Consider the following 12,957-nt stretch of genomic DNA (forward strand, 5'->3'; position numbering starts at 1 on the left):
AGCGTTATTGTCTGAGTATTATTGAAGTATGGCACAAAATTCACCATATTTGTTCTCAACCTATTAAGAAACACCCTCAACTATACTTACATTTTTATGTTATCTTTTTCTGTTGACAGATTTTTCATTGAGGACTGTGCAGCAGAAAGATTTTTCTGGTACTCATTAACAAAACAGCACTGTTGTTGCTTCACTGCCTTAACAGCATCTAGCTCCTGAAGCAGCCTGTCCCAGCAGGACACCACAGGCTCTGGGGGTTGCAGCTCTGCTCTGGTGGATCCTGTTGCACTGGAAATTGCCTCTTGACTATGACACAAAGATTTTGCTTTCCATGATTCCAGTTCAACTTGTAAATTCTACAATGGAGCCCAAAACAGAGAGGAGATTAAAAGAGGATCTTCAACACTTTCAGCTTTCAACACAAAATACATTTAAACACTGACACATCTACAAACATATGCTTGCCCATTCACATGCAAAGGGGCACACATGCCTGCGCACATCACTGAAGTGCAAGTGCAGTCATAGGTATTTACTACTGCACTCCAGAGGAGCAGTTCAAAACAAGGTGTCTGCATGGACATTCTTGCATTAGGACAGTGTTTGTAGATTACCTGGTAGACAAACTGACTAATCACGCAGACAAACTTCAGATAAGAGCATAAGCAACAATTTTGTTTTGCTCAAGTGAAATCATAGTTCCATAAGCATAACAATGAGGAAAGGCTTTGCAATTTCCATACCTCTAGCTCTTTTAGTTGTTCATTTATAAGTACAATATCCAGTTCAGCCACTTCATTTTTCAGCTCATTGACCTTCTGTTCCTCTTCAAAATAATCAGTGTTTACTTGCACTCCAGGAAATAGTTCCTTCGGGACAACCTCTTCTGCACTTGTGTCCTATAATGGAAAACAGGATTCATGTTTCTGAAGGTCCTAAACAAGTTTCTAACTGCAACACTTTGCTTCACACATTTAAGCCATGCCTAAATCCTGCTATGGTTTCCCCCACAGCTGCTATGTACCGAGTGTACACACAGCCAGGTGTACTAGGACCCAGAGGCTGACACATCCATCACTATCTTCCACCTCCACAGTCACCCTGGCTTGTAAGCACTGCTCACATAGCTAAGAAATCTTTGCCCAATAAGTTTGAAATTCTGATATCCCTACCTTCAAAGAACATCCTCCATATACCCCCTTCTACTACTGATAAATTATAGTTTCATAGTTTCATTCAGGGTTGGAAGGGACCACAAGGATCATCTAGTTCCAACCCCCCTGCCATGGGCAGGGACACCCCACACTAGAGCAGGCTGGACAGAGCCTCATCCAGCCTGCTCTTAAACACCCCCAGGGACGGGGCCTCGACCACCTCCCTGGACAACACATTCCAGGGTTTCACCACTCTCATGGGGAAGAACCTCCTCCTCACATCTAGCCTGAATCTCCCCACCTCCAGCTTCATTCCATTCTCCCTAGTCCTATCACTACCTGAGATCCTGAGAAGTCCTTCCCCAGCCTTCCTATAGGCCCCCTTCAGATACTGGAAGGCCACAATTAGGTCACCTCGGAGCCTTCTCTTCTGCAGACTGAACAGCCCCAACTCCTTCAGTCTGCCCTCATAGGAGAGGTGCTCCAGCCCTCTGATCATCCTTGTGGCCCTTCTCTGGACACGTTCCAGCACCTCCACATCCCTCTTGTAATAGGGGCTCCAGAACTGGACACAGTACTCCAGGTGGGGTCTCACCAGGGCTGAGTAGAGGGGGAGGATCACCTCCCTCGACCTGCTAGCCACACTTCTCCTGATGCAGCCCAGGATCTGATTGGCTTTGCGGGCTGCAAGAGCACATTGAGAGCTCCTGTTGAGCTTTTTGTCCACCAGCACCCCCAAGTCTCTCTCCTCAGGGCTACTTTACAGCCAGTCACTGCCCAGCCTGTATTTGTGCCTGGGATTGCCTCCACCCAGATGCAGGACCCTGCACTTGCTCTTATTGAACTTCATGAGGTTGGCTTGTGCCCACCTCTCCAGCCTGTCAAGGTCCCTCTGGATGGCCAGGTCTGTCCTTTCTTCTCTCCCTCCTCCTTTCACATTCATCAATGTTTAACCTCTTCTCACATCCTCATTCCTCCTGCTCAGCGCCTGCATTAATATACTGCTGTGTCCTTCACCAGAACCATCCCTTCACAACTCCCTCACAAAGTAGCTTGGCTCTGACAGAAAGCCTGGTTGCTACCGCCACAAGGGCTATCTGAAACCAGGGGTTAAGACAAGAGGATTAGGAAACCATATCTCCATCTGGGTGGAGAACAAGGGAATGGAGAACTCCAGAGACAGCCCTTGACACTGCCTTTGATTTCCACAATAGCAGAAGGACAAACCACTTGGGATTTGGCCAGATTCAACAGCCCATCAGGTAAACTGATGTTGCTGCTCAAGTGGATGCTCTTAGCCAGCTCCAGTTCAGATGCAAAATACAATCCCCTAAAGCACCTTCAGCTACGGCAGACAAGATAAATGGAATATCAAAAGGTTACTGGGTCACATGGTGATACCTTAAAAATGTTGCTATATTACCCTTCCCCAGTCTACATGTCATATAAACTGAGATCTGTTCCATGCACAGACTTTTGAGTGAACACACACAAATACACAGAGGTGCCTATAGTGCAAGCTTCTTCATGGTGCCAACATATAAAATGAGCAATGATTAAAAAATTCACCTTTGATAAACTTACTTGTAGTGCTAGCTCATATATTATTTTGGTAGGAATAAGACAGCTATCCATGCAGCCATATCACTTGCAAACTGTCACTGTCATCTGTCTCTTTATGAGTGAACAAAACATACCTGCCTCCACCTTTGGAAAGCACACATTATCAGATAATAATAATTCTATTTATTTGACCTCTTTTGGCTATTTGTAGTCAAAACTGAAGAGGACCGCTCATGAAACAGTCAATCAGAGAGCTTTTTCATTTCTCCCTGTACATATCCATAATGGCTGTATCAATTCAGGCATAAGATTTCATCTTAAGAGACTTTGGAGTGCCATAGAACTGAGCTAAGCAAAAAATCTCAGCTAAGCTATCAGACAGTGAGAAAGAAATCCACTCCATCAGTCCATCAAAAGAGGGTGGACAATATAAGGGAAGAGAATAGTGGTTTCTAACCAGCAACTGTCCTTCAGGTAGAAAGCCAGAGTTTCCCTGCTGGACTGCTCACAGTGCAGACCTGTGGGAAGCTGCCAAACATGCCCATGGCTTCAGGCTAGGGTATAACACACAACTAAAATCCTTTTGTAACCATCCTCAGGATATCAGCAGAACCTATTTTGCCTTCTTTCTGCAAGCTCCAAATCTGCTGAAAGCAACATTAGGCAATGCTAGTTTTATGGTTAGACTTAATGATTTAAAAGGTCTTTTCCAACCTAGATCATTCTGTGATGACTGTGTTGTTCTTTAAATGCTTTTCAACACTACCTAGCATAATCTTCCCCATAGCTTTTTCAGGAATTGAGGTTAGACTAAACAGATCTGTAATTTCCTAGGCCTCCCTTGAAACTTTCTTGTAAATTCAAACAGCATTGACTATTCATCAGTCAGCAGGGATGTCCCCAGACTCCCATGACCTTTGGGAAGTTTTGCTGGGACTTTCAGGTAGCCCAAATGTGCAAGTTCCAGGTACAACCTGTAAACAAATAGGCCAGCTGCGGACCTGCCTATAGATTGGGCTTTACCTTCAGTTTAAGAATGTGGTGACCAAGGATCAGCAATTATGGGACAATTGTGATATAAACCCCTTACTCATAAAGCACAGTAATATATCTTGCTATTAGTTAATCTTGAATTAATTCTCTTTATTTATTTTTGTAAGCAAAATCGCCCTTGGATTTTGGTTTTCTTGTCTGGCCTTCTTATGATGGCAAAGACTATCACAACTAAATACAGTAACATGGAAAGAAGTTGTACTGATTAACTACTATTATATTTAGTGTTTCTCTTTAAAGTGATTGTGATGGCTCTGAAAAAAAAATATTAAAACCCCCATAATATAACCCTTTTGAACAGATTCACTGAAAGATACAATGTGGCTAGCACTTTGGACAGAGTTCAAAACTGCCATGGACATGAAGCAGAACTATACACAATGGTCTTGGTTTTGAAGCAACAGCAATTTCCTCTTTTTTTAGAGCAGAACTTCAGATGAAGTCCATGTGGAAACAAAAAAAATAAATAAATTAGTGACTGACAAATTTAGCTTGAAATATGAGAATGTGGGTTACCTCAGAAACTGGGAGGTTAGATTCCAGACCATCTTTCTCAGCTGCCACAGACTTCAGGATTTGAGTCTTTTCACACACGCTTTGTTGAACCTGCTCCACATCTTCTCTACATGGCTCATTCTTGACAGCACTAGAGTTGTCCTTTTGATTTAAGAAAAAGAAACAAGTAATCAGAAAGCCCTAATCAAACCTGCTGAGTTGCAATTACAGTGCTTGAAATGACAAAGTTATGAAGCCCATAATTATAGGCAGCTGAGGAAAACCGCAATTACATCTCATAATTTATTGTGGGCAAGGTTATGGCAAAGGAAACCATTCAAAGGTTTAGAAAACTTGCAGACTGCAGTTGTTCTTCCTCTGATCTACACTATTCATGTTTTGTCATTCTAAGCATGGACCTTGAACTGTGAACCCCTCAATGTAGTCCTGAATGCATGTTTAAAAAGTTTTAGCTTTTTCCTGATACTCTCCAATCCTGTACTTGTATTGTAGACAGGGAGTCTGTGGTTAAACTCCCAGCCAATTACAAGGCAGAATATTCCCATGAGCAGCCTGAGGATTTGCTGTATGTACATGCTGAGGTATTTGCTGACTGTAACTTCTACCTGAGTTATTATCTGGCAGCAGATAAATTAAACCAGCCACCTACACAAAATAAGTAATGGCAAATTCTTACAGGATGACCATGGTGGAGAGCACAGCACTGGGGACCTATCTGTGATGCATGGATATCTGAGCTAATGGCTGCAAGTCAAACAGGATTATGTACTGAAAGTAGCCCACCCACAACAAACAAATGTATCCCAGTTCTCAGCAAGCTCATGAGTGCACGCTGTGCTCCACCTTCTGGAGCTTCCAGGACCTCATGCAGTTTGCTGAAAATGAAGGTCTGAGTCTGGCTCTATCTTCTCTATAACACCCTTTCTGGGAGAGCATGGCAGCAACAAGACCACTTTTGGCCTTTTCATCTCCAACAAGAACTTTGCCTCTTACCACTCACTGGGGCTCCAGTTTCTAACCACTGCTCTAGTTTGTTAACATTTCCCTGGTACCAAGGTGCACCAAACAGGACACATCATTTCACATGCAGTTTCATGCATGCAACACAAACATGCAAATTAGAAATCTAAATAAATGAGGCTCAAGCAAAATGTCGGTATCTGAGCAAAATGGTAATTAAACTTCACAATGCATCCTGGTGACCTGGAATGCAATGTCCTCAGCAAGCCACTAAAGAAAATAAAAATGATCTCCATATTAAATGTACAGGAAAGGATTCAGAGGGTTAATGTATACCAAGTGTACAGCACATCAGACAAAAATAGCTCAGTGTAACTTGAGGTGTTTATTACTTATTTAGTAGTAGTATCATCCCTGCTGCAACCAAATTGCATACATATACCCTCAAATTCAATCACTTCTGTGTAATTTCATGTCTAGTTACCTGTGTTGGACGAGTTTCATTTCTTGTTTCTTCATCTTCAGTATCAGCACCATCTTGATGCTTTCCCAGTTCTACTTCACCACCCTGTACCACATTGTCCAGAACATCCTCTTGGACCCTATCATGTTTATCCATACCTGGGCTCTCTTTATCAGCCTCCTCCTGATTTGAAAAAAACACAAATTGTTTATAACCAGTAAAAGTCACAGTCCAGAAATCTAAGTTTACTGGGGAACATCACATTCCACAAGCTCTCTACTCGATCTTCCATTTAGCTTAATGAATGAAGGAAAAGGCTGAGGTAACCTAAACCCTGTGTCTCTTGAAAATGCCTGCTCAGATCGGTTTGCTGTATCAGGACTTCAATCACTATGAAACAGTTTCAGGACAAGCCAAACAGGAGTAAGTGCTCACATGATTTTTAACACTGTCATAGGAGTTTCTGTTTAGATTTCTGGCAACTCTAACTACTGATTTTGAGCCTTCTTCAGAAATGCATTCTGGTACTATGACAGCCATCTCTCCCAGCTACTGTTGTCATCCAATGGTCAGATCAATGAGGGCATTCTCCCAGTTGTCCCCGCAGCTCATTTACAGCCTGAATGTCCTGATGTTCCCTCAACATCAGCAGTTCCAGGCTAGTGATCTCTCATTACCTACCTTGTGTATGCAAGTGTCAAAACCTGTTGAAATCACAGGAACATTGCAGGTTTTGCATCATTGAGAAAGTGGCTCCAAGCCCTGGGGGCTTGCAGAGAATTTCATTGATGTCTTGCACGCTTCACATGTGCAAGGCTGAGGGGATTATTTGGAGAACATAATTTATCATGCCCTTAATCAGATAAGGAAAATATGCCTCTCTAAGACTACAAATTTTAAGGAATTGCATGCATTTCTAGTGAAAAGACAGACACATATGTATATTAGGACATATTTGTTTGGCACCTGAACAGCGTGCTCCAATTTATCCTTGCCTTGATGGGTACCCTGTAATGGGCTGTCTGACAACACATTGCTCTCCTCCAAAAGTGGATCATTTTGCTTCTCTTTCTCTGACATATTTCCATTTACATCTTGCCCCTAAAGGAAGTGAAATAGAAGAAAAACTAATTGTATGACTGTAAATATTGTATTTTAACAGTAAAATGCTGAATGGTAAAAATTAATTTTCCATGAAAACAAACAGAACAAATTCTGTGCTGCAGCTCTACACAAGTCTTACTTGTTTAGATAAGCTCTCAGAGTTTGTTGGCAGAGACATACCTGCCATTTTCTCATCTACACACCTTCTCCCTTTATGTCCTGACCAAAGATACCTGCTATAATTATGTGCATGAGAAAGCCATATGCAGGTTGTGTTTAAATGGAAAACTGCAGCTTTGAATAGACATAACTGGTCTACTACAGACTTGTTATAACAAGTTAAGGGAGTTCTCCACATCTTTCATTTATATACATTTACATAAGGCTTAATTTCAATGAAATTAAGGATGCAATATAAAAAGGCATTTGAGAGACAGATGCCCCTTTAACCAATCTTCCATTGTCATTACTGTGAACAAGTATACTCACATCATGCATTTCCAAAGGCTCCTTTGAGTCCACTGCTGTGAGGCTCTCTTCTGCAGCAACAGGAATATCAGAAGTGATCTGTGTCATCTCTCTCTTCAGCACTGCATCTGCCTTATGTTCCGTTTGTATTTCATTACCAAACTCATCTTTTGACTCAAGGGCTTCACTGAAAATATTTTCCTCCTTTTGCCTGACATTTTCAAGTCTTTTTTCCAGATTCCTGTGCTTATTCTGAAGTGTTTCAATCTCATCCTTAATAAACTTCTGTCCTGGTGAAGAGGTGTTTTGTTTAACAGTTTCTGCTAAAACCAAAATCTTCTTTAACGCGTCTTCACATTCACTAAGAGGATCTCGTTCTTTCTTTAAACAAAAAAAGAAAACATTCTATTGAAAAGTTTCTTCACTCAAAGTACTTAGAGTCAATCACTAAAACCCTAAATATTTGTTGTAAGTGACAAAATGTGCTGAAAAGTACATGCAGACCTACTTCCTGCAGAAAGTCAAATACCAGTAACTTTAGTCAGCCACTTCTTTCTGAACAGAGAACACCTGAAGCTGTAAGCTTTACAAGAATGCTAAAATAAACAGATAGGAATACTGTGAGGTGTGCGGTCATCTTTCCAAGTTCTGAACTGATAATTCCCTCCCCTCTCCTATACCTTTTTGTTTGTTTGATATATAACAAATTCTGGAGGAAGAGGAATTGCAGTGATCCATAGCTGAGCTATGGTTTCAGCTTTTGGTAGCTCTCTACACTCCATTCTACCAAAGTGCAGAAGAAAGTCTATTTATGCATGAAGGACACTTCTTAAAACTGAACTCGGCTCACTGATGGTTTCTATGCTCCAGCTAATTTAAAGACACTTACTAATATCAAATTTAATGTTCTCTTTCCTCATTATGCCCAGAGAGATAAAAAACAAACTCCAGAGCCAGGATAATTCTACTTTCAGTTCAGCTGACAGTAAAGGTCTGCTCAGCTCATTAAGAGTAGCTTTATGCCAACGATTATCTTGATAAAAGGAACACCAGTGTACTTTAGATTTTTGAAAGCTTTCTTCCCCCTCACCCCCCACCTCTCCCAGTTTCAGCAATTCTCTTTTATAAATGCATCAGTGTCTACAAATCCCTAAGGCATGGACCCACTTTCCTCTGTGATGCAAAACCTGCCAACATACCTGTGATTTCAGCTGGTTTAGGTCAGCTGATGGTTGTTTCATTGCATGTCCTTCACAATCTGCATGCTTCTCAGAGAGAGTTTTCAGCTCAGTGCTCAGGCCTGCTACCATATCCTGAAACTGCTGATGCTCTTGGACATGACTTTCCAATGTCTGCACTATGGCCTAGAAACCAAGGAATTTCTAACATTAGTCCACCATTAACTCAAACAAATATACATAATCCACAAACTGTCACAGGTCTTCCAGGATCTCAGTAGCACAAAATCTTGTTTCTGATAAAATATCTAGCTAATCACAGGTGCACAGAAAATACCTTGCCCTCTTTCCAGCACATCAGTGACTCCACCATGAAGACAAACTTCATTATTAGCAGGAAGAAGAAGAGTTTACATTCCATAAACACATACTTCTAAAACGAATGTTTCTTTGTGTATATTTAGCCTATATTTGGGGCTATATTCTAGCAGTTACTCTATCACCTGATGAACTCTACCCAGCAGAGAAGAGGAATCAGGAAAAGGAGAGAAGACCCACAGGCTGATATGAAAACTGATATAATGAAACAGCCACGTTAATGCCAATGCCAATACAAGACGGATAGAGTTATACTCAGCCCAGTAAAAGTGCAGCAGTCAAATATCCAGGAAAGAAGTCCTCAGAACAAGATTGGAAAAAGAAGCAAGGTGAGGAGAAGCCTAAGCAGGAAACTCTAACAGGGAACTCTCCTCTCTCTAGGAAAATTCGTCTTTTTTACTGAGTTCATGGTCAAGTCAAGTCAGCTGCCCTGGCTGACTCAGAACTGCTAATGGCCCGCAGCCCATGGCTGGCCTGGGATTCTGTCCCAGCAAACTCAGGACACTTCTATCCAAAATGGATGAAGGAGTAGATGCAGAATGCAACACAGCATGCAAAACCAGTTTGCATTAAATTTGGTGGAACCAGTGAAAAACAAGATGTAGGAAAAGCCATTCTTCCTTTCAAAAGAAAAAACACAAAACATCACACCACCATGCCTCAGGGACTATAGGAGCAAATGCTTCATATTACAGCTAGCTGAATCTGTTTACAGAGGTGTAAGATATTACTCTTCACTCTTACCTCAGACTCATTTGTTTAAACATTTAGCCCTCTGCAAAGCACAAGGTGGTGAGAAATACAAGCTTCTGGTGCTCTTTTTCTCACAGTAAGGGAGCGAGAGAGAGAATTCCCTACTCTTGTGCAGAGGAACTTCTACCCCTCCCAGTTTTAGCCATAAACTTGCCATCGGTATGACACTACAGTCAAACAGTGAAAAAAGGTATACCAATAATCTCGTAAGGAAAAAGAGTGAGGTTCTAACCTTCAACTGGCTGAGGAGATTTTCGTGTTGGTGCTTTAATTCCAACCATTCCACCTCTGTGAAACAAGGATCCCCAGCAGGACCATGTAGGTGATCTTCCTGGCTTTTCAATTCATTCAACTGGGAAGTTAAGTCTTCTGTTTTCTGCAGGAGGTTGGCATAGTTTGTCAGCTGAGCTTGCTTCTCCTGTAAACCAGGCTGAAGGGCAAAACCTATCTCCTGTCGCTGTTTCTCCAGTTCAGATAGAGCCAGTCTCAGATCTTCTTTACTTTGCTCATATTGCTCCCTGGTGAACTGAAGTTGTTCTTGAGGGCTAAGAAAAAATGTAATAATATTTAATTTAATAGTACTTATTTAAATAGCATGAATTTAATTAAGTAGCATTTAACAGTATTTTTTACAAAAATATTCATAACCTAGGAAATGTCAAATTTGTTAACGAGTCAATCATCAGAATGAACTTGACTATACTGAATAGTTTTTTTCAGGTCTTAAATTCCTGATCAGCTTTAGACTGGAATCTTCAAGATGGGGCAAATGGAAAACACTGAAGCTAGTTACTGCTGCTGAACTTGACTTAAACACAAGTCAAGTGACTACACCTCTTAAATCTAAACCTATACACTCACAGTTTCTAGTATCTGAGATGATGCTCATGCTCTGTAGTTTTCTGCTTTTCATTACAGCAGAAGTTTAATTTGAAAATGACAGTTTGGCTATCAGTCTATTTTCCTTGACAACTTCTGTTCTTAGGACAGTCTCTTGAAAAGGAATGTTCTGCAGAAGATACATATTGCATTGGTATTTTGGAGATACAAACAACAAAACCACCTTATGCAATATGTGTCTTGTTAGCATACTCTAATGCCTCCTTTCCTGACCTTTACACTGGGTGTTGATTTGAATGCTTTACAAGCATGCATGAGAATCTGCTGCAGGTGAACACGTTGCACTTGTCCACAGGAAATGATCAGTGAGACAAAAGTAGCATTTGTACATGCACATTTAGTGATGAAGCTCAGATATTTTCCATATGGAACTTAAATGCCAACATTTGAAAATAAGATCCCTCAAGAACCTAAATTAATAAAGGCTGGTTATAAACCTGTAAGGTACAGGAGAACAAATGAGGACACAAGCAAAGTGTGCTTTGTTTCTTGCCCCTCAAGGTTCGTGTTTTTTGACAAATGACTAACAAAACATAGCCTCACATATATGATGTACACTGGGCCTCAAGTTCCCTATTCCAGCTTCACACTGCTGCTGTTACAGTGTCACATATTATTCATAGGCCTGATCCTGCAAGGTTCTGAGCATCACTTCTGACATGCTGAGAACCTAATCTCCTGTCTTCCACATTTTGTCAAGAAGGTGCTCTGCATTCTGTGGTGTTTCATCCCATACAGCCAATGCCCTTTCTGAAGGCCATTTATGTTGCTTGTGCTAAGTGCAGGGCAACTGAATATTCTCTAAAATACTTAATTTGGATAATTAATTCCCTGGACGTTTAAGAAAATATATTCAGTAGATGATGATGATGATGATGATAATAATAATAAAAACAGGTTGGAAGAGACCTTCAAGATCATCGCATCCAACCCATCAACCAATCCAACCCACCTGAACAACTAAACCATGGCACCAAGCACCCCATCAAGTCTCCTGAACACCTCCAATGATGATGACTCCACCACCTCCCCGGGCAGTTCATTCCAATGGGCAATCACTCTCTCTGTATAGAACTTCTTCCTAACATCCAGCCTAAACCTCCCCTGGTGCAGCCTGAGACTGTGTCCTCTTGTTCTGGTACTGGCTGCCTGGGAGAAGAGACCAACATCCACCTGTAAACCTACTCTACGCCTCTACGCCTGTAGACCTACTCTAGCTTCCATTGATCTTAACAGCAAAGTTCCCAGTCATTTTACTGGAAGTTGGTTCAAGGATGATACAGCAGACAAGTATCTTGAACGTGTGTGCATGTGCAAAATCAGAACTGCAGTTTGTCATTACATAACACATCTGGTACGTTTTAATGGATTGGTTTAGCTCTCAGACACAGCTGCCAGTGTCAGCAACACAAAAGTGCCTTTTCTGCCTTAACAATACCAACTGCCACCATCAAGAAAGCCTCTCATAGAACCAGAATAAACCAGGATTTAAAAACCTCTACTTAAAAAATACAAGCCCCCTGTATTTACCCCAAACTCTCTTTTGAAGCAATACAAATCTGTACAAAGGTTTATCCCACCTCTGTTGGGGACCCATGACTGGGGGAAGCACCACTGCAGTGGTCAAATCAGTGTACCCTCACTTCCCAGTTTGATGAACCAAGGAGCACTGGGTGTACCTATTTTTATTTCACAAGAGTGTCTGAGCTACAAAAGGGAATCAGGTCAACTGGGCATACCATCAAGCATTTTGCCACTCCTCTTACACCTCCTGGCTACAACCTCCACTTGACCATTCAATCCAAACTGTGATCTGCCCTTCCTCAATACTGCAGAAATACAAGTATGTCTGTAGTAACTTGTTCTGGCCCCAACAAACCACAAATTCAATAGAACTGGTAAAGGAAGAAGAGAAGAAAGTCAATATAGCAGTAAGAGATCTGTATCGCCTCTTGGCCAATTCCACACTACCTTCCATACTCAGTGGCTAGCTGACAGGTGCTTTCCCACTTGTTCTGGAGCTCAGAAATAGTCTGCAGAACCACAGGCTTCTTGCTTTTCACTTTTTTCATCAAAGTTTCTCCTGAAGCTACCATGTCCTTTATTTTGGCCTCTCCTGCATCTTTGAGGGCTGTGATTTCCTGCATTAAACAAAAAGAAGCAGAAGCAGTCCATAGACAACTATTCTTGATTACAAAAGGAAAGGTGCTACCAATGATCTTTTTCATACTTTGTACACTGCTGTTCAAGAAAAAAGAATTCTCCTTCCAATATACCAATTAACTGATACATAAACATCTAAGTTTTAGAAAGTCTGAGATAATGAAGCTGGTTTATTACTTATTCTCTACATTAAAAAAACACACTAATATTGTTCTGACAAATAAAAGAGCCCCAAAACCTTAGGGAGAGACATTTGTTAAACTACACCCTCTTCCACATGAAAAAACAAACAAACAAACAAACC

The 12,957-nt window shown here is 41.3% G+C and overlaps 1 protein-coding gene across 4 annotated transcripts in view; it reads right to left on the bottom strand.

The window, feature by feature from the left end:
* The window catches only part of LOC137446378 (nesprin-2-like), a 190,285-nt gene that overhangs the window by 113,384 nt on the left and 63,944 nt on the right, over nucleotides 1-12,957 (bottom strand). For all 4 annotated transcript variants that reach the window (XM_068148919.1, XM_068148917.1, XM_068148916.1 and 1 more), the window contains exons 41-49: nucleotides 12,462-12,631; nucleotides 9,823-10,135; nucleotides 8,481-8,645; nucleotides 7,303-7,662; nucleotides 6,676-6,810; nucleotides 5,731-5,892; nucleotides 4,287-4,427; nucleotides 744-899; nucleotides 91-356 (exon numbers count right to left, since the gene is read on the bottom strand). In XM_068148919.1, coding sequence (XP_068005020.1) covers nucleotides 91-356; nucleotides 744-899; nucleotides 4,287-4,427; nucleotides 5,731-5,892; nucleotides 6,676-6,810; nucleotides 7,303-7,662; nucleotides 8,481-8,645; nucleotides 9,823-10,135; nucleotides 12,462-12,631 — 1,868 coding nt within the window. The remainder of the gene's footprint in view (nucleotides 1-90; nucleotides 357-743; nucleotides 900-4,286; nucleotides 4,428-5,730; nucleotides 5,893-6,675; nucleotides 6,811-7,302; nucleotides 7,663-8,480; nucleotides 8,646-9,822; nucleotides 10,136-12,461; nucleotides 12,632-12,957) is intronic.

Source organism: Melanerpes formicivorus, unplaced genomic scaffold (genome assembly GCF_026170545.1).
Source record: "Melanerpes formicivorus ecotype bairdi unplaced genomic scaffold, bMelFor1.0.p_v2 SCAF_17, whole genome shotgun sequence".
Classification (NCBI taxonomy): domain Eukaryota; kingdom Metazoa; phylum Chordata; class Aves; order Piciformes; family Picidae; genus Melanerpes; species Melanerpes formicivorus.